This window comes from Hemiscyllium ocellatum, chromosome 14, assembly GCF_020745735.1.
Source record: "Hemiscyllium ocellatum isolate sHemOce1 chromosome 14, sHemOce1.pat.X.cur, whole genome shotgun sequence".
NCBI lineage: Eukaryota > Metazoa > Chordata > Chondrichthyes > Orectolobiformes > Hemiscylliidae > Hemiscyllium > Hemiscyllium ocellatum.
The window spans coordinates 35,659,754-35,684,822 of NC_083414.1; the positions used below are offsets into that span (position 1 = coordinate 35,659,754).

General features: G+C 41.5%; 1 protein-coding gene across 1 annotated transcript in view; it reads right to left on the reverse strand.

Annotated features, from left to right (window-relative positions):
* The window catches only part of dennd6aa (DENN/MADD domain containing 6Aa), a 118,300-nt gene that overhangs the window by 16,715 nt on the left and 76,516 nt on the right, over nt 1-25,069 (reverse strand). Inside the window, exons 9-17 of the mRNA XM_060835631.1 lie at nt 22,813-22,868; nt 16,631-16,753; nt 13,886-13,981; nt 13,670-13,764; nt 9,216-9,281; nt 4,208-4,272; nt 1,522-1,611; nt 638-691; nt 405-514 (exon numbers count right to left, since the gene is read on the reverse strand). Of these exons, the coding sequence (XP_060691614.1) occupies nt 405-514; nt 638-691; nt 1,522-1,611; nt 4,208-4,272; nt 9,216-9,281; nt 13,670-13,764; nt 13,886-13,981; nt 16,631-16,753; nt 22,813-22,868 (755 nt within the window). The remainder of the gene's footprint in view (nt 1-404; nt 515-637; nt 692-1,521; nt 1,612-4,207; nt 4,273-9,215; nt 9,282-13,669; nt 13,765-13,885; nt 13,982-16,630; nt 16,754-22,812; nt 22,869-25,069) is intronic.

Sequence of the window (25,069 nt, forward strand, 5' to 3'; positions counted from 1 at the left end):
GACATCCTGTTCACTCTGATAGCTGGCTCCAAAGGGAGCTGAATCAATGTCAAGGACTCTCCATGTGTAAGTAGTGGGTGATGGGATACTGGTCTCTGTGGAGTTATTTCAGTCATCAGTAAATTCTTAATTCCAGGTTTTATTTTTTATTGAATACAGATTTCACCATCTGCTTTTAAACCCAGGTCCCCCAGAACATTAGATGAGTTTTTGGATCAATAGTCTCGCAATAATACAATTAGGCCATTGCTTCCTTTTTCACCTTTTTACCCTTTACTGAAGATAATAAACTCTCTATCAGTTGTCAATAATTATTTAGGTCTTAGCTAATTTCTGTTCAGGAAAAAGGATAATATATCTGAATCCGGCCAAATCTTAAGCAAGAAAAATCTGTTGGTAGTTACCTGTACAGACCGATCCAATCGCCCTTTAAACGAGAGGTTAGTTGCGGCCCTGCTTTTTCCAAAGTTTTCATGAACTCTTCTTCACTAAAAGGCTTTAACTGAGGTGGACTCTAAGAACCAAAAATGAAATAATTCATTGAAAACTACTTAACTTGAAAAGGATATCCAAGTTTCAGTAAATAATATCAAAGTGAATTGTGGATTTCTGAAAAGTTGACTGAGTGCTTTCTTACCTTCCATGGTGAAATACTCTTTTGTAAAGGCATCAAACTGGCTACATATCGCTCCTGAAATAAAATTTAAATAGTCCATGCTGACATAGCAATTTAGCAAACATACAGGTCGTTCTGCTGTAATAGGCATTTCGTTAATACAGATTCGATCTAACACAATTAGCAAATTGGGAACATTGTTCCTAAAGCACAAACTTTTAAAGCACATATTGATTATAACGAGATTCCAGTTCCATTCATTTAAGTGGTGTTGTTAATATGCGATTTTCTTAAAACACAGGGTTGCATGAAAATGGGACTACTGCGTTATAGCAGAACCAACAGTATTGGCTTAATTGCTCCCTAGCTATTTCACTATCCTGAAAGATAGCCCAAGCACCCATGAACTGGCCTCTCTGAAACGGAAGTAATTTAGCTTGAGAGCAATTAATTAATCAACAACCAACCTTCACATTAAAGTCACAGACATATCAAACAACATTTTACACAGAATATTAGAAGACTGAAGCCCAGTGAGTTTTCCCTCAACTTTATTTTCAAATCTATGTTCAAGTTGAGTTAGTGAACCATATGAAGATGCAAGGTACCAGGTTTAATCCCTGCTCTGATTTTAGAGTGTAAACCAGAGTAGCTGGAAGGCATGCTAATTAGTTTTAATAGCCCAGGCTTTGGGAATGGGAAAAGGAGAATATATTAATTAGTTGATTCTCTTGCTGGCAATGATTATTCTGTTTGGCTGCAATGCTTCTCAGTTAAATAGATTGTTAAAGCTCACTGCTAAAACATACACAAATGGTTGTCTCGTCAAGAGACTAAAGTGCTACAGCTAGCTACAGAATCAACATTTTAAAAAGCCAATATTTTTTATGAAATGTAAAACTTACCAATGGAATGATGAAACTTTGTGTCAGTTCTAAAAGGTAACGTCTAAGAATTGCACTTTGTGCTTCTGAAGGTCGCTTTTGCTGTATACCCTGTGGAGACAGTAACAACATAAATTGAGGGTGTGTAAACTGAACAATGCAAAGGATTTCAATTACATAGTAATTTAGAAAATCTGAACTTAGCAAACAATAAATTTTCAAACGTCACTGGTAAAGTTCAACAATCATTGAGTTCTTTAATCATGACAAATTGTAGCTTTAAGTTAGATGTATTGTCCAAAACAATAACCGCTGACTACACCAACATTTAAGTGAGGCCTGAGTAATAACTGCATTAGTGAAATTAACAAAATTGTATTTCAGCATCTCTTCATGAAAGGGAAATCATGCCTGACTAATTTATGAGAGTTTTTATTGAGGAATTCTCAACGAGAGTGGCTAGAAGGGCAACTGCAGAGGTTTTCTATTTGGACTTCCAGAAAGCATTTAATAAGGTATCTCACAAAAGGTTAAGTTATAATACATGATGTTATGGTATTTGAGATAATATGTTGGCATGGAGAGAGAATTGGCTCATGGGCAGGAAACCGCAAGTGGGGATAAGGAATTCTTTTTCAGATTGGCAACATGTAACCAGTGGGGTTCCACAGGGGTCAGTGCTGGGACAACAAATGTTTACAATAGATATTTGACTTGGAGGAAGGAAGTAAATGTACTGTAGCCAAATTTACCGATGACACAAAACAGATGGAACAGCAAGTTGCAAGAGGGATACAGAGTTTACGGAGAGATATCGATAGGTTGAGTGGTGAAAACATTGTAGGGCATTTTTGAGGAAAATGTGAGGTTGTTCATTTTCAAAAGCAAAACAAAAGAACTATTATTTACACTGAGAAAAAGTGCAGAAAGGTGCAACACAAAAGGACTGGGGGAACACGTACTTGAATCCTGTAAATGAATAAAGGAAACACAAAAAGATAGAACATAGGAAATCAGAAAGGTGAGTAGAATGTTGGCCCTTATTTCAAAGGAGTTGGAAAACAAGAACACAATGGTCCTTGATTAACGAAAGAGGGACTTACGAACCCTTATACTTACAAATGTGATCACATACAGGGAATAGTTTTCAAGCCTGACATAAATATTTTCCTTTACTTCAAACACCTGTTTTACATTATTTTGCACTGTACTCTAACTTGATAGCAAATAGACCTGTCAACACACCTGTTAAGTCTTAATGCAATTATACAAGATGTCAGTGAGACCACATCTGAAGTACTGAGAGTAGTTTTGGTTCCCTTATTTAAGGCAAGATATTATATTATATCATTGCAGGAAATTCAGTGAAGGTCCACTAGGATGATCTAGTACAAAGGGAAACAGATTGAGACTCTACTTATTGGAATTTAGAAGAATCAATTGGTCTTACAGGATCAGGAGAGTAGGCCATTTGGTCCCTCATGCTTGCTCTGCTATCCCATAAGATTGTGGCTGATCTGTGGTGTAACTCCATATGCCTTGGGCACATATCCCTTGATTAATAAAAAGTTTTTCACCTCATTTCATTTAACAATTAAATTCGCATCAACCGCCATAAGAGGAAGAGCGTTCCAAACCTTCATTACTCTTTACATGTATTCTTTGCATGTCTCATTGAAACATATAGGACTCTTAAGGGGCACTAGTGGGTAAATGCTGAGAGGATGTATCCTTTCATGGGAGAGTCTAGTATCTGAGGGCACCACCCTTTGACAGAAAAAAATCCTCACCTGTCTTAAGTGGGTGACCCCTTACTGAGTTTATGCCCTCTAATTCTAGATTTGCTTATAGCATTTTTATAGCATTTATCCTGTCAGTCCCTTAAAATCCTGAATGTTTCAATAAGATTACCTCTCATTTTCTGAACCCCAATAAGAACAGGCATTACCTGCTTCTTCTGAACTGAAACTCTAAAACCAGGGACCAAAATCACACCCACAATCAACAAATCTCGACTATTCATTTTTGATTGACCCTTTTGCTATTGTTTATTTCATGGCAATTTGGTCACAATCAGTTTCTGAAAGCAAGGTGTTTTATTAGAAATCACATCCTGGAGAAAGAAATCTAGTTCTTAAAGTGAGCATCACCCCAACATAAAGTATAGGTTTCTCTCCAAAAGCACATTGCTGAACAATTCAGAAATCTATGCTGCATGTGGGCTGTGCAATAGTTCTCCCCTCATCCTTCATATAGTTCATGTAGGCATAGAGCAACACTACAACTCTACATTCAAGTGGTTAGCCTAGATAAATACATCAAGAGTAGCACAGTGTATTGGTAGGCTGCCTTCATGTTTATGAATTGACACTGTCATTAGATGTTCCACAGTCTCTTCTGAATGACTAAACTCAATTTGGAGAGCTTTTAATTTTCTATTCGTATGTAGAAATTGTTGTCCGTGAGTTTTACAGAAGATCAAAACCAGGCATTTTCTTGATCAAGTTTTCCATGAGATGCTTGTGATTTAAGAGTCATAGAGATGTACAGCATGGAAACAGACCCTTCAGTCCATTCAACTTTCCAAATTTCATCAGGATGAAGTCATATTATTGAATCTACATGCTAAACCTTTAATGTGATGATAAAATTAGCATAAGTTAAATAATGAAAAGTAATATCCAACAATTCATTTCTCAAGGCCTACCTTCTGCACTTGTTTTATTATCTCTTCATCTCGGCTCAGGAACGTTTTATAGGAAGTGTACACACCTATAGAAAAATGTGGCAATTGTTATATTCGATATTGAAGTCAGACATTCTAGTTCAAATGACTATACTGTACAATTTCTTCAAAAGGCGCACAGCTGAAGTCAAACAGCAACAGCAGTAGGGAAGCATTGCAGCTGCCTTTATTATCGCAGGAGCAGTCAACATCTCAAACCTTCAATGATAACTGGACACATCCATTTCTAGGAATTACATATTCAGTAGCAAAGCTGCAAGAAAGGAAGATGATAGTCTTGCCATCCCCTGCCTGTATCCTTTAAAAATGCACCTTTTTTCTGCACAGCTTCCTTCTTTCACTTGTTAGGATGCGGAGCCAGTGTGTCCCACTAAAAATCAGATCTATGCTTCCATGGAAATCAAGGCATATGGAAAGCATGGGGTAAGTGGGGTAAAGACCAAAGATCAAACATGATTGTATTGAATTAATTCACTCTTATTTTCTACACTTCATATATGAGAAATAACTTCATTACTAAAGTTTCAACTCAAAATTACTGAAGTGAAACTTAAAATTTGTAAAATGTTTCAATATTTATCTTCTACACTGTGGACTTCAATTTTCCCATTCTCCTTTGTTTCTGCACTAAATATTTAACATGATATTATTTATTAAACTTATTTGAGCATTTATTTTACTTCTTACACCACCTCCTCAGGCTTAGTCATCCTCATCTGATAGGGGTTGACTCATTATTTCTCCAAGTAAAAAATGAGGTCTGCAGATGCTGGAGATCACAGCTGAAAATGTGTTGCTGGTTAAAGCACAGCAGGTTAGGCAGCATCTCAGGAATAGGGAATTCGACGTTTTGAGCATAAGCCCTTCATCAGGAATCATTCCTGATGAAGGGCTTATGCTCGAAACGTCGAATTCCCTATTCCTGAGATGCTGCCTAACCTGCTGTGCTTTAACCAGCAACACATTTTCAGCTCATTATTTCTCCAAAACCAGGATGAAATTTAAAAGCTTAAAATAATACAAGTGTGCAATAAAAATAAGTCAGCAGGGTAGCGATAGCTAAATAACAATAAAATGAAAACCAAAAGAACTATGGATGCTGGAAATCAGAAACAAAACCAGAAATTGCTGAAAAGCTCAGCAGCGCCTGTGGAAAGAAATCAGAGTTAACATTCCAGATCCAATGACCCTTCCTTTGAACTGATGATAGCTGGGAAAAAGTTGATTTTATGCAGAATTTATGGTTTGAGGAGAGGGTAAGAGTGTGTGATGGGCGGAGAGAGAGCCGAAAGAGACAGGAGAACAGTTGGACAAAGGAATGGATAATGATAAGCCGAGGAGAATAACTAGCTATATGTGGGGCCTATTAGTTGCAAACAATGGCTTGTGCGTAATAGAAGACCATGTGATAACACGGCCCGGTGTGTGGGGATTGAGGTAAGATATGGGAGAAGGTGCCTCAAGCCCAAAAATTGTTGAACTCTATATGGAGTCTGAAAAGCTGTAGAGTTCGCAAGCGGAAAATGAGGCACTGTTCTTCCAGCTTGTGCTGAGCTTCACTGGAGCACTACAGCAAACCTGAGGAAGAGATGTTGGTTAGGGAACACAGCAGGAGAATACACATGTCGGAGATCAGAGCACAGAGTGGTGCTGCAGAAGCACAGCAAGTCAGGCAGCATCCCAGGAGTAAGAGACTAGACGTTTCAGGCATAGGCACTTCATCAGAAATGAGGCTTGTAGGCCAGGGGCTGAGAGATAAATGGGAGAGGGATAGGGGTTGGGAAGAGGGGATAGGAGGTAGCTGAGAAAGCAATAGGTATATCAAAATGTCGATTCTCCTACTCCTCGGATGCTGCCTGACGTGCTGTGCTTTTCGAACGTCACATTCTCAACAGGGAACACAGTGATCTGTTAACGTAGTAAACAACTGGAAGCTCAAGGTGTATTCTATAAACTGAACAAAGGTGTTCTGTGAATCAGCCATCCAATCCAAACCTTGTTTCGCCAATGTACAAATGGTGAGGGGCGTGAATGGGAGGTGTGTGCATGTGCGAGCATGTACGTGCGTGCACACATGGGGGGGGGTGAGGGGGATGTGGGTGTGTGTGTGTGGGGGGGGGGAATGTGTGCGCGCGCAGAGGGGGGAGAATGTGTGCGCGTGAGGGGGATGCGTTCGCCCGTGGGGAGGGGTGTGTGTGTGTGTGTGGGGGGGGGGCGGTGTGTGTGTGTGGGGGGGGGCGGTGTGTGTGTGTGTGTGTGTGTGTGTGTGTGTGTGTGTGTGTGTGTGTGTGTGTGTGTGTGTGTGTGAGAGAGAGAGAGACAGAGAGAGAGACAGAGAGAGAGACAGAGAGAGAGAGAGAGAGTGAGTGTGTGGGGGGCAATATGTGTGTGAGAGGGGGGCGATGTGCGTGTGGGGCTGTGTGTGTGTGGCGCTGTGTGTGGGTGTGTGTGGGGGGGGCAATGTGTGTGTGGGGGGGCGGTGTGTGTGGGTGTGTGAGGGGGGCGATGTGTGTGTGGGGCGGTGTGTGTGTGTGTGTGTGTGTGTGTGTGGGGGCGATGTGTGTGTGTGTGGGGGGGGGCGGTGTGTGTGTGTGTGGGGGGGGGGCGGTGTGTGTGTGTGTGTGTGTGTGTGTGTGTGTGTGTGTGTGTGTGTGAGTGGGCGGTGTGTGTGTGGGTGAGGGGGGGTGATGTGTGTGGGGGTGAGGGGGGCGATGTGTGTGGGTGCGTGAGGGGGGGGCGATGTGTGTGGGTGGGGGCGGGGTGTGTGTGTGTGTGGGGGGGGGGGGGGCGGTGTGTGTGTGTGTGGGGGGCGGTGTGTGTGTGTGGGGGGGGGCGGTGTGTGTGTGTGTGTGTGTGTGTGTGTGTGTGTGTGTGTGTGTGTGTGTGTGTGTGTGAGTGAGTGAGTGAGTGAGAGAGAGAGAGAGAGAGAGAGAGAGAGAGAGAGAGAGAGAGAGACAGAGAGAGAGACAGAGAGAGAGAGAGAGAGAGAGAGTGAGTGTGTGGGGGGCAATATGTGTGTGAGAGGGGGGCGATGTGCGTGTGGGGCTGTGTGTGTGTGGCGCTGTGTGTGGGTGTGTGTGGGGGGGGCAATGTGTGTGTGGGGGGGCGGTGTGTGTGGGTGTGTGAGGGGGGCGATGTGTGTGTGGGGCGGTGTGTGTGTGTGTGTGTGTGTGTGTGTGTGGGGGCGATGTGTGTGTGTGTGGGGGGGGGCGGTGTGTGTGTGTGTGGGGGGGGGCGGTGTGTGTGTGTGTGTGTGTGTATGTGTGTGTGTGTGTGAGTGGGCGGTGTGTGTGTGGGTGAGGGGGGGTGATGTGTGTGGGGGTGAGGGGGGCGATGTGTGTGGGTGCGTGAGGGGGGGGCGATGTGTGTGGGTGGGGGCGGGGTGTGTGTGTGTGTGTGTGTGTGTGTGTGTGTGTGTGTGTGTGGAGGGGGTCGGTGTGTGTGTGTGTGTGTGTGTGTGTGTGTGTGTGGAGGGGGTCGGTGTGTGTGTGTGTGTGGAGGGGGTCGGTGTGTGTGTGTGTGTGTGTGTGTGTGTTGCGGGGATGTGTGTGAGGGGGATGTGGGGGGGAAGTGGGGTGTGGGGGAAGGAAAGGGGAGTGGAGTGGGGGGAAGGAGTGGGATGGGGGAAGAAGGGGGAGTGGGGGTGGAGAAGAAGGGGGAGTGGGGGTGAGGAAGAAGGGGGAGTGGGGGTGAGGAAGAAGGGGGAGGAAGGGGGAGTGGAGTTGGTGAAGAAAGGGGAGTAGGGGGAGTGGGGGGGGAAGGGGGAGTGGGGTTGGGGAGGAAAGGGGAGGAAAGGGGGAGTGGGGTGGGGGGGGAAGGGGGAGTGGGGTGGGGGGAAGGGAGAGTGGGGTGGGGTGGGGGTGGAAGGGGGAGTGGGGTGGGGTGGGGTGAGGTGAGGGTAGGGGAGAAGGGGAGGAAGGGGAGGAGAGTAGAAGGGGGAGGAGGGGAGAAGGGGAGGAGGGAAGTGGGGGAAGGGGGAGTGGGCGTAGTGTGTTGGGCTGGGGTGGAAGGGGGGAGTGGTGGTGGTGGTGTGTGGGGTGTGGGTGTGTGTCTGGGGAATGTGTGGGGCCGAAATGTGTGGGTGCGTGTGGGGGGATGAGAGTGTGGGGGGGGGTGGGGGAAGTGAGTGTGTGTTTGGAGGTGGAAGAGTGTGTGTGTGTGTGTGTGTGTGTGGGGTCTGTGAGATGTTGGGGATGTGTGTCCAGGGCATGGCTGACAGGAGAGGGGAGGGACATTTTTGTGTGGAGGTATCACCCCACTGAAGTTGGTAGAAATGGCAGCTAATGATCCTTTGGATATGGATATTGGTGGGATAGTAGGTAAGGACAAAGAAGACCCTATCACTGATGTGGAAGAGAAGAGAGGCGTGAGGCCTGAAGTGCAGGAGAGGGGTCAGACCCAGCTAAGAGCCCTGTCAACTGTGGTGCAAGGGAATTTTTAGTTGAGGAACAAGGTGGATATTTCGGAGGCCCCTTGTTGAAAGTGGCATCAGAACAGATGTGTTCAAGTTGGAAGAATTGGTAGAATGGAATAGAGACTTCACAGGAAGCAGAGTTATTTGGGAGAGTTATTTGATTTGTAGTGGCCAACCTATCTGTAGAAATGGAAACAAAGATGTCAAGGTAGGGAGGACTCGGAGATGGGCCAGGTGCTGGTGAGACAACGTTCCACAGAGAGCTGCTCTCACCACGTACCAAAATCCACATTCATTGTCATTTGTCGACAAGGAGGTCTCTGAAATGTCCACCTTCTTCCTCAACTCAGGATTCCCAGCATTGTAGTTGATAAGTCTGTCACGCATTTCAGTCTTCACCCCCTCTCTTCCCTCCCACATCAGTGTCCACTAATAAAATGAGTTGTTTTGTCCCCAGTTCAAGGTGTAACTATTGTTTTCATGATTAAGCTTAACAAGATGACAATTTATCCCTTTATAACATAATCAGTTAAATATAATAAATAATATTTTAACCAGGCTTTGAGTCCAAAGTCTTCAGATTTTTCAATTTCTTCACCTTGACCTGTTTTGGAATATCACCTATAATAGAACAAAAGTAAGGAGAATTTTGTTGTATAAATAATTCAACACCATGCTGATTAAAAATTACACAATTTCCCTAACAAAATGGGCACTTTTCTTAGCAAGAAAAAAAATGACAAAACCAGAAACACCTGCTCCTCGAAATTTTACTTTTTATGTCTCTAATTTTCTCATTATTCTTTCCTGTTTTTCTCCCCAAAATCACCAACTTCGAATGAAAGTATGCTTCTACAGCACGTGGCACCCCTTTGTAATTTGTCCCAAGTAATTATTCTTCACACATGTTTTGACTCTGATCTCCAGCATCTGCAGTCCTCACTTTCTCCTGTTCGAAGCTCTGTGTAAAACTTTATAGAATTACACTGTCAACTGAACGCCGTAGTTTCCATATCAGAGTTTCGGCTGCAATGATTGATTACTGTGGCAATAATTTCATAACAACACTAAATTGTAGATATGATTAGTTCATTATATTATTGCACTTGCATTGGAATTCTATTGACAATAGTTTCCAAAACATCAGGTAAATAATAAACCACTGCTATGGCTTGGATGGTCACTATGATCAACACTGACAAAAAAATTACTATTGTCTTTTCTTTGCAATCTTAGAATACAGTACCATCCTCTGCAGAAGTGTATCAGTGATAATAAATCTGATTTTGTATGGTTAAGTACTACAGAAGGCCATGCCCATTTCTCAAGAGGAAATTGGAGAATCAATTATGCACATAACAGAACAGGAAATCTATGCCACAATAGATTTTGACACTGTTTACAGAGTTGATTACTTTAAACTGTGCATATATTTCTCTGAGGCAAGATTCTGAATTCGTCAACATTAAGATTAAAGCTCAATTACATTCTCAACCTTATAACCAGATCCTTTCATAGCTTTATAACTGGAGAGGATTGAAGCCTTCTCTAGCCCGATAGCTCTCTAGGCTGTTTTACTTCTGACATCTTCTGCATCCCCTATCTTTAATCACTCCTCCATTGGCGGCCATGTTTTCAGTTGCCTAAATCATAAGTATCCCCAATTCTCTACTTTTTTCTCTCTCGCACGCTCTTCCTTTTAGGCACAGTATTTTCCAATTTGACCAAGGTTTTCGATATCTGTCTCAAAATCTTTTTATATTGTTGACTACTAAGTTTTGTTTGATAATTGTCCTGTGAAGTACCTAAAGATGCTTCACAATGTTAGAAGTTCTGTGTAAATAGCGGTAGGTTTTTTTTAAAAGAGTATAACTTTGCTTTGAAGTCTTGCAGTGTTAATTAGCTCTTGCCAGAGAGGATCATTATGACAAACATATCATTGTGTAGAGAATTGTTTTGCAAGAAGATGGTTTCTTGTCTCACTGAGGGCACATCTATTATTCAGCTTCATAGCTGGTGCTTCACTTTCTGTACCATATTGAAAAGATGTTCTCAACTCAATAGTAAAATTTGCTATTTCCTCCAGACCAAAGGGGTAGCCATGGACATGTATGGGCCCCAGCTATGCCTGTCTCTTTGTTGGCTACATAGAATAGTCGATCTTCCGTAATTACACCGGCACCACTCCCCACCTCTTCTTCCGCGACACTGATGACTGCATTGGCGCCATCTCATGCTCCCACGAGGAGCTTGAGCAATTCATCAACTTCACCGACACATTCCATCCTGACCTTAAATTTACTTGGACCATCTCTGACACCTTCCTCCCCTTCCTGGACCTCTCCATCTCCATTAACGACGACCAACATGACACTGACATTTTTTTTTTACAAACCCACCGACTCCCACAGCTACCTGAATTACACCTCTTCCCACCCTACCTCTTGCAAAAATGCCGTCCTGTATTCCCAATTCCTCCGCCTCCGCCGTATCTGCTCCCAGGAGGACCAGTTCCACCACAGACACACCAGATGGCCTCCTTCTTTAGAGACCGCAATTTCCCTTCCCACATGGTTAAAGATGCCCGCCAACACATCTCATCCACATCCCGCACCTCCGCCTTCAGACCCCACCCCTTCAACCGTAACAAGGACAGAATGCCCCTGGTGCTCACCTTCCACCCTACCAACCTTCGCATAAACCAAATCTTCCACCGACATTTCCGCCACCTCCAAAAAGACCCCACCAGCAGGGATGTATTTCCCTCCCCACCACTTTCCGCCTTCCACAAAGGCCGTTCCCTCCGTGACTACCTGGTCAGGTCCATGCCCCCCTACAACCCACCCTCCCATCCTGGCACCTTCCCCTGCCACCGCAGGAACTGCAAAACCTGCGCCCACACCTCCCTCACCTCCATCCAAGGCCCTAAAGGAGCCTTCCACATCCAAAGTTTAACCTGCACATCCACCAATATCATTTATTGCATCCGTTGCTCCCAATGCGGTCTCCTCTACATTGGGGAGACTGGACGCCTCCTAGCAGAGCGCTTTAGGGAACATCTCCGGGACACTCGCACCAATCAACCACACCGCCCTGTGGCCCAACATTTCAACTCCCCCTCCCACTCTGCCGAGGACAGAGGTCCTGGACCTCCTTCACCGCCGCTCCCTCACCACCAGAAGCCTGGAGGAAGAACGCCTCACCTTCCGCCTCGGAATACTTCAATCCCAGGGCATCAATGTGGACTTCAACAGTTTCCTCATTTCCCCTTCCCTCACCTCACCCTAGTTCCAAATTTCCAGCTCAGCACTGACCCCATGACTTGTCCTACCTGCCTATCTTCTTTTCTACCTATCCACTCCACCCTCCTCCCTGACCTATCACCTTCATCCCCTCCCCACTCACCTATTGTACACCATGCTACTTTCTCCCCACCCCCCCCCTCCTCTAGCATATCTCTCCACGCTTCAGGCTCTCTGCCTTTATTCCTTATGAAGGGCTTTTGCCCGAAACGTTGATTTTGCTGCTCCTTGGATGCTGCCTGAACTGCTGTGCTCTTCCAGCACCACTAATCCAAAATCTGGTTTCCAGCATCTGAAGTAATTGTTTTTACCTACCTGATCAGTTCTTTGCACCAAGTTCCCCCTCTGGATCTTACAGACAACTTGTTCTCAACAGAACTAATTTTACATATTTCTTTCTCTCAGGCACAGAGTAGATTGTGCTTTAGAATGCAAAAAACAGATGCTGTTTTAAAATTCTGAATTGGTTTAGCTTTGAAGCTACAAAAAAGGAACAGATCATTAAAGCAACGGTAAACAGTGTCTCTATAGTGTTCCATAACTGAGGAGAATAAGACAATTGATTTTCTCGCTGTGAAAGCTGAATATGGTTTATTTTATATAAATAAGTCCATTTTTGTTCTGAAACTGTCTCAACATTAGGCTTTTCAGTGCATCTTTGTAACCAGGAGAATTGATGTTGTAATGTCTAATATTTCAATTTATAGAGCAATCATTTTGATTACAGACAGATGAATCAGGTCATAGATTGAACACAGATATATGTCAATTAGTTTGTTTGCTAATAAGAATATGAAAGTTGCGAATGATCTGGAAGGCAAACCATGGGGTTGGGGTAGAAGAACAGAGTGACATTGGAGTATCAATAAGTTAAACACAAAGTTGTTCCATAGGTTAACTAAGCATAAAGGCACATATATTCAAGGTATTATTCTAAAGCTTGACTAATCGTGAGAGATTTACATATAACTATCTTGTTTTTTAAAAAAAGATTTTGGATTTCAAAATAGGTGCAACTGTGTAAAAGGAAAGCACTGCAGATGCTGGAGATCTGCAACAAAAAGAAGTGGAGGAGAAACTCAGCAAGTCTCGTAGCATCTGTGGAGAGAGAAACAGAAGTTAAATTTTAATTTGTCGTGACTCTTCAGACTCAAAACATGAATTTGTCTCTCTCTCTCTCAACTGATGCTGCTAGACCTATTGATGTTTTTCTAGCGATTTCAGTTTTTGTTTTAAATGCAAGAGGCTAGTGGTTACTCTGTGAAAGGTTTTCTTCTTTAATCAAAAAAATTCATTCCAGAACAGTGTTTTCAACCCAAAAAGAGAGAACAGAGTTCTCAATAAACCTATATTACAGAATGGTTTGATCTAAGTCTATGTCCTGGAATCTCCCATACTTATGAAATGTCAGATACTGTAATCATCAATGGTCAACAGGGTGACATTGGTAGATGCATGGAAACAAATGAGCAAGACTCCACCATTTCACTTTGTGCATAATGTTGCATAGGTTGCCCAAATGTGGAAATAGGAGCAAAATGAGGTGCGGTATTATCTTCATCAAAATTAAATGGATGACAATGGAAAAGAATTTAAAAAATCCAGGACAGTGAAAAACTGTTAAATATAGTACAACATTGATGAAAATATTTCTAAGAAAGGTGAAAAAGTGAAATCTTAAAAGATATTGTCCAAGTACAAACTTACCTGCTGGCTTCATGTCCCCGATTCGGATAATGTGAGGCCAGTGTTGTAATGTTTTAGCAAAGAAAGGATTGGTCACTCCAAGAATCACAGATGGTCTACATAAACAAAAAAGTAACGAAATAGGTTTTCTTAATATCAAAAAAAATTGTAGTTATCCAAGTCCTGAGTATTACAATTATGAAAGACATTGTGAAATTGACAAGATGTTGCACTCACGGGGCCTGTGTCCTGGTGGTGTATTCTTTAAATTCGCTGTCATGGATAGTAAAGTATGGCCTGAAATCGCTGCAGTATTTCAACGGGGAGACACAGCTGTGAAAGAGGCCACCAAATGAACTACTGAGAAGCACATTTTTACCTGGTAATTCGGCATGAAATCTTAATTATTGGATATAACTGTAACTCTATTAAAATGAACTGTTCTTTTATTGAAATTCAACAAATTACATGACAACAGCTTAATCCCTACAAATAAAATTTGTGCAATTCAAAATGTAACATTTGTGCAGCACTTTTCAAAACAAAAATTAACTTGAAACCAGTAAAAATAATTTTTAGAAACAAGTAGTAAAATGTTCACCTTACTTCACAGACTCCAAATGTAGTTTAAGAAATTGAAACATTTTTATCGTGTACTGTTTTTGTACATTATTATTAGGTTTCTAATTGCTCTTCCCTCTCTGACAAACAATTATTTTTGTTCAGTCGGCTTGTGTCAATGGAGAAGCACCAAATTACAATTGTGTGTTTTGTAATTAGAGTCAGAGATGTACAGCTTGGAAACAGACCCTTCGGTCCAACCCATCCACGCCGACCAGATATCCCAACCCAATCTAGTCCCACTTGCCAGCACCCAGCCCATATCCCTCCAAACCCTTCCTATTCATATACCCATCCAAATGCTTCTTAAATGTTGCAATTGTACCAGCCTCCACCACATCCTCTGGCAGCTCATTCCATACAAGTACCACCCTCTGTGTTAAATAGTTGCCCTTTAGGTCTCTTTTATATCTTTCCCCTCTCACCCTAAACCTATGTCCTCTAGTTCTGGACTCCCCGACACCAGGGAAGAGACTTGGTCTATTTATCCTATCCATGCCCCTCAATTTTGTAAACCTCTATAAAGGTCACCCCTCAGCCTCAGACGCTCCAGGGAAAACAGTCCCAGCCTGTTCAGCCTCTCCCTATAGCTCAAATCCTCCAACCCTGGTAACATCTTTGTAAATCTTTTGTGAACCCTTGCAAGTTTCACAACATCTTTCGGATAGGAAGGAGACCAGAATTGGACGCAATATTCCAACAGTGGCCTAACCAATGTCCTGTACAGCCACAACATGACCTCCCAATTCCTGTACTCAATACTCTGACCAATAAAGGAAAGCATACCAAACGCCTTCTTCACTATCCTATTTACCTGCGACTCCACTTTCAAGGAGCTACGAACCTGCACTCCAAGGTCTCTTTGTTCAGCAACACTCTCATTAGTGCCCTCAAAAGTTAAAAATCACACAACAACAGGTTATAGTCCAACAAGTTGATTTGGGGATACTAGCTTTCAGAGCACTGCTCCTTCATCAGGTAAATAATGGGGCAGGATCATAGACACAGAGTTTATTGCAAAAGGTCAGTGTCATGCAATTAAAATGATCTCTTGAACCAACCTAGATTGCCGTGAAGTATTTCATCTTTTAAAATGGGTTGCAGGTTTCAGTTCTTTAATATAGTAAATCCCAGAACTTCTTTCAAGTCACATTCTTGAGATAAAGTTTTATTAAAAAAAATGACACCTCAGCTCAGACAATGTATTAAAGATGTGAGGTTAGAGTCTATCTGTATCCCAACTTTGAGCCTGACTGGTTTTGTTTCCAAAGTCGGAATTTATAAAATATTATTTGGATTGACTGCCTGCAGATTGAGTGCTTTTTGGCAAAAATAGAATGTATCTGCAAATACAATTCTGCAAATGCAAATTCACCCCATAGACTTGTCTGTGTGTGCGTGTGCATGTGAAGGACAAGGAGTGTGTGCATGTGAGTGTGTCAAAGTATAAACCTGTGGGTGTGGGTGTATGTGTGTATGTCTATAAATTCTGTGTCTTATAATGCTGCCCTAAGAGTCACCTGATGAAGGAGCAGTGCTCAGAAAGCTAGTATTTACAAATAAGCCTGTTGGACTGTAACCTGGTTTTGTGTGTGACTGTTAACTTTGTTCACCACCGTCCAACATTGGTACCTCCACATAATTTCTTTAAAAGGGTTGAGCACTGTAAGATAAATATATTTTTACCTATACTGCAATCTTCTGTCTATGGACTTTATATAAAAAAAATCATTTTTTATATGGAACAGAAAAAAACTATTCAATTATGCCAAAATTTAAGCTAAATATTGTGGATGCTGGAAATCTCAAACAAAGGCAAACTTTTTAGTTCTAAAAGAAGAGTCATAATCAATTCAAAAATCCAACCCTGGCTCAGAAATTTTGATGGCCATGTGACAGTTTTTTCAGGGTAGATATGGCCATGTGTTGGGACCACATGGAAATAATGATTCATCTGACTGCAGGAATTGCCCCAAGGAAATTTCAATGTCTGGAACTATTCATTTAAGTCCATTAAAGGCGGAGATATGGGAAATTTCCAACTCATTTAAGGTACTATGTACTCAGGAAAAGAGAGGATTTAAAAAAATGACCCTATATCCAGGGTAACTGTGAAACTGAATCACCAACCCATCACACATGATACCCCTGGACCTTACCCCTCAACACCTCAATTCCTTCATTCTCCCAACCCAACCTTTCGAAACACCACACAACTGTCATCATCAGGAAGAACACAAAATTTGCATCATAGTGAAAGGTATATATAATGTTAAGTTCATTGAAAAGTCACAACAGTATATTACAAGAAAGGTCTGATATATCATTTGTAAGGTTTTATCAACAAAATGATTCTTTTACCAAACCAAGGCCAGAACGGTTTCTGATGACTCAGCAGGTGATGGTGCCATAACAACAAGAGGTTCTCCTAGTAACACAAGTTCCCAAAGCATCTGAATGTGGAAGAAAATTGGGCAAAAACACCTGCAAACCAAAGTTAAAAATCATTATGAAATTGTATAAGCTACCCTAGTCTGACACTGTCATGAACCCTGAACAGATTTTAGAGAAACACAGAGTCATAGAGATGTACAGCATAGAAACAGACCCTTCAGTCCAACACATCCATGCCGACCAGATATCCCAACCCAATCTTGTCCCACCTGCCAGCACCCAGCCCATATCCCTCTCAACCCTTCCTATTCATATGCCCATCCAGATGCCTTTTAAATTATGCCTTTTAAACTAGCCTCCACCACTTCGTCTGGCAGCTCATCCCATACACGTACCACCCTCTGCTTGAAAATGTTGCCCCTTAGATCTCTTTTATATCTTTCCCCTCTCACCCCAAAACCTATGCCCTCCAGTCCTGGACTCCCTCCCCATGACAGAGACTTTGTCTATTTATCCTATCAATGCCCCTTCATAATTTTGTAAACCTTTTTAAGGTCACCCCTCAGCCTCCGATGGTCCAGGGAAAACAGCCACAGCCTATTCAACCTCTCCATATAGCTCAAGTCCTCCAACCCTGGCAACATCCTTGTAAATCTTTTCTGAACCCTTTCACATTTCACAACATCCTTCCGATAGATGGAGACCAGAATTACACGCAATATTCCAAAAGTGGCCTAACCAATGTCCTGTATAACTGCAACATGACCTCCCAACTCCTATACTCAATACTCTGACCAATAAAAGAAAGCAAACCAAATGCCTTCTTCACTAACCAATCGACCTGTGTCTACTTTCAAGGAGCTATGAACCTGCGCTCCAAGGTCTCTTTGTTCAGTAACACTCCCTAGGACCTTACCATTAAGTGTATAAGTTCTGCTAAGATTTGCTTTCCCAAAATGCAGCACTTCACATTTATCTGAATTAAACTCCATCTGCCACTTCTCAGCCCATTGGCCCATCTGATCAAGATCCTGTTGTAATCTTTGCTGTCCACTACACCTCCAATTTTGGTGTCATCTGCAAATTTATTAACTATACCTCCCATGTCCACATCCAAATCATTTATATAAATAATGAAAAATAGGGGACCCAGCACTGATCCTGTGGCACTCCACTGGTCACAGTCTGAAAAACAACCCTCCACATCCACCCTCTGTCTTTTACCTTTGAGCCTGTTCTGTATCCAAATGGCTAGTTCTCCTGTATTCCATGAGATCTAACCTTACTAACCAGTCTTCCACTGAGAACCTTTTGAATGCCTTACTGAAGTCCATACAGATCACATCTACCACTCTGCCCTCATCAATCTTCTTTGTTACTTCTTCAAAAACCTCAATCATGTTCATGAGACATGATTTCCCATGCACAAAGCCATGTTGACTATCCCTAATCAGTCCTTGCCTTTCCAAATATATGCACATCTGTCCCTCAGGATTCCCTCCAACAATTTGCCCACCAACGAAGTAAGGCTCACTGGTCTATAGTTCTCTGGCTAGTCCTTACCATCTTTCTGAAATAATGGTACCACATTAGCCAACCTCCAGTCTTCTGGCACTTCACCTGTGACTACGATGATACAAATATCTCATCCCAGCAATCACTTCGCTAGCTTCCCACAGACTTTGGGGTACACCTGATCAGGTCTTGGGGATTTATCCACGTGTGTTTCAAGACATCCAGCACTTCCATCTCTGTAATACAGACATTTTTCAAAATGTCACCATCTATTTCCCCACATTCTATATCTTCCATGTCCTTTTCCACAGTAAACACTGATGCAAGTTACTCATTTAGTACCTTGTGGCTCCACACATAGGCAGCCTTGTTGATTCTTGAGGGACCCTATTTGCTCCCTAGTTAACCTTTTGTCCTGAATGTACTTGTAAAAACCCTTTGGATTCTCCTTAACCATATTTGCCAAAGCTATTTCATGTCCCCTTTTTTCCCTCCTGATCTCCCTCTTAAGTATACTCCTTTTGCTTTTATACTGTAAGGATTCATTCAATCTCTCCTGTCCATACGTGACATATGCATCCTTCTTTTTCTTAACCAAACCCTCAATTTCTTTAGTCATCCAGCATTCCCTACACCTACCAGCCTTTCCTTTCACCCTAACAGGAATATACTGTCTGCTGACTCTTGTTATCTCATTTCTGAAGACTTCCCATTTTCCAGCCGTCCCTTTACCTGTGAACATCTGGTCCCAATCAGCTTTTGAAAGTGCTTGCCTAATACCCGTCAAAATAAGCCTTACTCCAACTTAGAACTTCAACTGTAGATCTGGTCTATCCTTTTCATCACTGTTTTAAAACTAATAGAATTATGGTCGCTGGCCCCAAAGTGCTCCTCCACTGACAACTCAGTCACCTGCCTAGCCTTATTTGTCAAAAGTAGGTCAAGTTTTGCGCCTTTCTAGTAGCTACATCCACATACTGAATCAGAAAAGTTTCTTGTACACACTTAAATTCCTCTCCATCTAAACCCTTAACACTATGTTAGTCCCAGGTTTTGTTTGCAAAGTTAAAATCCCCTACCATAACCACACTATTATTCTGACAGATAACTGAAATCTCCTTACAAACTTGTTTCTCAATTTCCCACTGACTATTAAAGGGCCTATAATTCAATCCAAATAAGGTGATCATCCCTTTCTTATTCCTCAATTCCACCCAAATAACTTCCCTGGATGTGAGAACTGCAGATGCTGGAAACCAGAGTTTATATCAGTGTGGTGCTGGAAAAGCACAGCCGGTCAGGCAGCATCCGAGGAGCAGGAAAATCGATGTTTTGGGCAAAAGTCCCTCATCAGGAATGGAGGCAGGGAGCCTCCAGGGTGGAGAGATGGTGATCCAAAAAAGTTCAATTTATCAGTCCTATCTTGTTTGCTTTGTCCCTGCCTGCCCTGACTGTTTGACTTGTTTCTTTTCTCAACTGTACCAGTCTCAGATTGATCCCTTTCCTCACTATCTCCCTGGATCCCACCCTCTCCACCCCACCCCGCCCCGCCACCTTACTATTTTAAATCCTTCCAAGCAGCTCTTACAAATCTCCCTGCCAGTATATTAGTCCCGTTCCAATTCATGTGCAATCCATCCTTCTTGTGCAGGTCACTTCTACCTCAGAAGAGATTCCAACGATCCAAAAATGTGAATCCTTCTCCCATACATCAATTCCTCAGCCACGTATTCATCTGTTCTATCCTCATATTCCTGCCCTCACTCGCTCATAGCACTGGGAGTAATCCAGATATTACTATCATTGAGGACTTCCTTTTTAAATTCCTGCCTAACTTTTTATATTGTCCCTTCAGAAGCTCATCCTTTTCACTTCCTATGTTGTTGGTTCCAATGTATACAATGACCTCTTGCTGGTCCCTCTCCCCTTTGAGAACATTCTGCACCCTCTGAGGCATCTTTGAGCCTGGCACTAGGGAGGCAACACACCATTCTGATTTTTCACTGCTGGCCACAGAAACATCTGTCTGTACCTCTAACTAAAGAGTCCCTAACACAGTCGATTACTTGGAACCTAATGTACCCCTCATTACATTAGAGCCAGTCTCAATACCAGACACTTGGCTGTTTGTGCTACATTCTCCTGAAAATCCATCACCCTCTATATTTTCCAAAACATAATACTTGCTTGAAATGGGGATAGCCACAGAAGACTCCTGTACTTTCTTTTTGTAACCCATCCACCTGACTGAATTCGCAGCTTTTCTCCCTTTCTATAACTGCCATCCATCTCACACCCTAGCTCTTGTAAATTCCTCACTGCCTCTAACTGTTGCTCCAACCAATCTCTTCGATATGACAGGATTCGCAACCAATGACATTTATTGCAGATATAACCCTCAATAAACGTAAACTCTCTCGAAACTCCCACATCCATCAAGAAGAGCATATCACTCTACTAAAGGTGATTTTGCTCTTTCCAATCTACAGACCCAGAAAATATCATATTGCTCTACAAAACACTGCTACAGGCTAACTTAATACTTATGGCTTATATTTTTAAAATGTAATCAACAGACATATCCCAATTAATATAACCAACAAATAACCCACTCTCCTCACTATTGTAGATTTACATCAAGGCTATACCTAAAACTATTCACTTATCTGTTTCTGCGCTGTGACCTCTCCCAAACAACTTCCTCCAAAATCAGTTGTAAATTTAGCTGTTTGTTAAGTTTTCCTACACACACTCCAATGTCCAGCAATACATTAATTCACACAGCAAAGGCAGTAACTGTGCAGATTCACTGCTGTGTTTGTTAACTGTGTAGGTTTCTTTCTCTTTCTCCTTTACAGGCCATGTGCTCACTGCCTTTGTCTGTCTTTCTCCCTTTTAAAAGTGCCATTGTTTTGACTTGTTTTTTCTCCAAAGTTCCAAAAACAATTGCAAAAGTATATAAAACAGTAATCGCTGCTCCTGGAACTCGAGGAAATCACCTCCAACACCTAAAATACCTCAAAAAGGAAAGTTGTTACAGCTAAAACTTTTCCCATCCCCCATCTTGGTTTACCCAGAATCCTCGAGGAAGACAGGTTGGCAAATCTATTTTCACCTTTCTGCTAAGGCTATTTCTAAAATGTACTCCAAAAAAATAATTGAGTGGATAATTAGTCATCCTTTACCCATCTTCCCCATAGAGGGAACATTACAAAGTGTTTCCCTGTCAAAAAATCAAGATTGTGCTCTCAACATTGGCACAAATATGATTGAAATCCCACATTCAAATCCACTTTCTTAAAGAATTCATAAGTTATTAATTTTAAATTGGTTCTCTTACAGTGTGAATTATCTTTTGGACTACAGGTTGTTCTTCTGCAACACGACGGTTGCATTCTTGTGCAACTCAGTGTTATAGAAAAATCACACTTTAGAAACAGCACTTAAAGTGTTGGCAATGTAATCGTGTCAAAGCCAACACACATTTTAAAAGATAGCACTTTAGAAACAATGTTCCCAATTCATCAATCATGTTATAGCAAATGCATATTAGCGAAACACACGTTATAACAGAACGACCTGTATTACAAGAGTGACAGTACAAATATTTTATGTTACATTTATACACATCCAAAACATTAGCAGAGCAGCCTATATTCTAGCTCTCTTTATTACACATTCAACTTTCAGTCTCACTTTATCCTTTTGCATGTGAACGGTCTCACGTATTTCTGTACCTCTTGGCTTGATTATCTGACTGTGTTCCTTTTTAAATATAACTCCAGTTCACTTTAAAGTTTTACAGTTGACACCAGCAGGAAAATCAAGTTCTGGAATTTAACAATGATTTAATCTCACCAACTAATTTTGGTCATGACCTATAACATAATTCTATCCTGAATGTCATAAATTAATTTTGTTATGAAGCATGTACACAGATATGTAATTAGACTATTTCTTCATTTAGTTCAAAACAGGTGTGTGGGTACACCCATGATGCCGTTCATAATTCCAGAACTGTGATCTAGAAATAGTGGAGAACAGTAATAAATGTCCCAGTCAAAATGGTACGTGACTTAGAGGGAGCATTCCCACTAATTTTATCTATGTGGATCTCTGAGGTCCATGTGTAGGAGCAATTTCAGGAAACACAAGTTAATGCTGTTAACAGGGTCAACATCCTGAACACAGACCCTCAAAGTGCTTGGTCACTTTAATGTCTTTTAATTAACTGAATGATTAACTGAACAAATATTTTGTTTACTTTACCAACAATTCTTATACTATTTTAAAACCTATGAATAAAATAGACAGTAACCACTTAAAAATGCTCACCAAACAGCTAGCCTCTTTCCTGTAGCAGACTAAGAAATAATTCCTGGAGGGACAAAGTCAAAAAAAGCAAAGAATTGAAGAAACACTTTCTCCTTCTCATCTAACTTCCCTAATCACTGATCTCCTAGTATTCTTAAATACTTAAGTATCTGTACCTACGATGGTGCTATAAGTGACGACATTACAAACTTTTCACAGCACTCATTTGAGTACGTGGCAATGAAGCAAATTCGATTCAATTCAATTCTGCAAAATGAAATTCTAATTCTCATTTATCAATGAATGTCTGTGCTCCTTACCTGAACAGGTCTACTTCATGAATATTAGGGAGTGCGAAAGAGACTTGTGTATCAATCTATAAGAACAAAAACAATCACAGTAAAATTGCAGTAAGGTTCAGCAGGGACTCTGAATTCACACAGAGTAGGGTGGACAAATCTCGTGGCATTTGTGCTGACAACATTAACATTGCTACTCCTTGTTAAAACTAACTTTAAAAAACCTCAATGAAATGCATAATTCCTCAAAGTAAATGATTTAGTATTTCTGAAAATTTGTTGTTTTGTGCGTTATATTTATTTCTCATCATTGTAACAGAAAAAAATACATTTCTAGCTGTGTTTTAGGCTCAAAGTACTTAATCTTTGAGAAAAATGAGAAAGAAAGACTTCATTGCTTCATCGTTCACATAGAAACTAGTGAAATACATTATGGCACAATGTCACCACTGGGGTTAGGCCTGGGCAGTGGACAAGATGATGACACAACTTCCGTCTAGCATTGTAAAAAATGATTTAATGCCATTTGGGTTATGGATTTACAGAATCCTAATTTATTAAAGGAGCAGCTTCAGTCAATATAATACAAAATTTACATGAGTTAACAGCTGTAAATGAATAGAATTAACACTCATCTGTTTTCACGAACATCACCATTTCAGTGAAACATTACAGTTGGCAAAAATAAACATTTCCCCAGTGGTTCAGTCAGTTTAGTGAATGACCAGATAAGTCAAACAGACTTGGAAGCTCTCAATTTTGATGATTTGAAGGTGCCAGTGTTAGACTGGGGTGGACAAAGTTAAAAATCACACAACACCAAGTTATAGTCCAACAGATTTATTTGGAGCACTAGCTTTTGGAGCACTGCTCCTTCATCAGGTGGTTGTGGAGTATAAGATCATAAGACACAGAGCTAATAGCAAAAATTTACAGTGTGATGTAACAGAAATTATATATTGAAAAAGACCTGGATTGTTTGTGAACTCTCTCGTCTTTTAGAATGAGCATGTTGTTTCAGTTCTTTCATATGTAAATCCCAGGACTTTAAAGTTACATTCTCAAATGAACTTTCACAATTGGTGTCATGTCAGCCCAGGTAATGCATTGAAGGTGTGAGGCTGTCTGTTCCCCAATGTTCAGACTGATTCTAATCTAAAAAAGGGATTTACAGACTCTTAAATGGATTCATGCAGTTTTGAGTAAAATAAAATGTTATTCTGCAAGTACAAATTCACCCCACAAACTTATACGTGAGAATGTGCACATCTGGATGTGAGTGTGGGGGGGGTTATGAGTGATTGAGAATGTGTGTGTGTGTGTGTGTGTGTGTGTGTGTGTGTGTGTGTTTTTTTTGCAGTGGGGTCACCTGTAGTGTGACATGAACCCAAGGTCCTGATTGAGGCCATCCCATGAGTACCGAACTTGGCTATCAGCCTCTGCTCGGCCATTTTGCATTATTGCCTGTCCTGAAGTATACCTTGGAGGATGGTCACCCGAAGGTCTGAGGTCGAATATCTCAGACCGCTGAAGTGTTCTCCAACTGGGAGGGAACACTCACCTTTCAGATTTACAACAATCAACAGACAGGAGAGATTTAACAAACAAGCTAGGTCTTTTTCAATATATAATTTCAGTTACATCATACTGTAAACGTTTGCTTTAAATTCTGCGTCTTATGATCTTATATTCCACAACCACCTGATGAAGGAGCAGCGCTGTGAAAGCTGGTGCTTCCAAATAAACCTGTTGGACTATAACCTGATGTTGTGTAATTTTTAAACTCAATTTTGATTACTGTTCTATGGCCAGTTTGATATTTGAACGAGGGCAGCAGTTAGATTACTGCATCTTGTCTCAGTGCTTTAACTGAGAGAAAAACAATCTAACCAGGATTCCCACTCCTAAATGCTATCCAGTGCATCCAGGTGGAAAATTGCTGATGTGGAATCAGAGGAACACTGGTTTAATTTTAAATAAAACAAACATGCTTAAATATTCTGCCAAGTTGAATAACTTGATAATATTCACGTTCAAGACTCACATTTGGGAAAAATATTGGGAGTCCAGCAAGCAATGCAATGAATCAGTGGAGTTGAAATTGATAAGTATTATGCTTATTGCTATAGCTAAAGAATATTATCACAGCATAAGAAAAAGGCAGTCACAGTAAGCTATTTGCCCTGATCTTCTGTCATTCAACAAGAATAAGTCTAATTATAATATCATAAGAAAGAGGAGCAGAATTAGGCCATTTGACCCATCAAGTCTGCTCCAC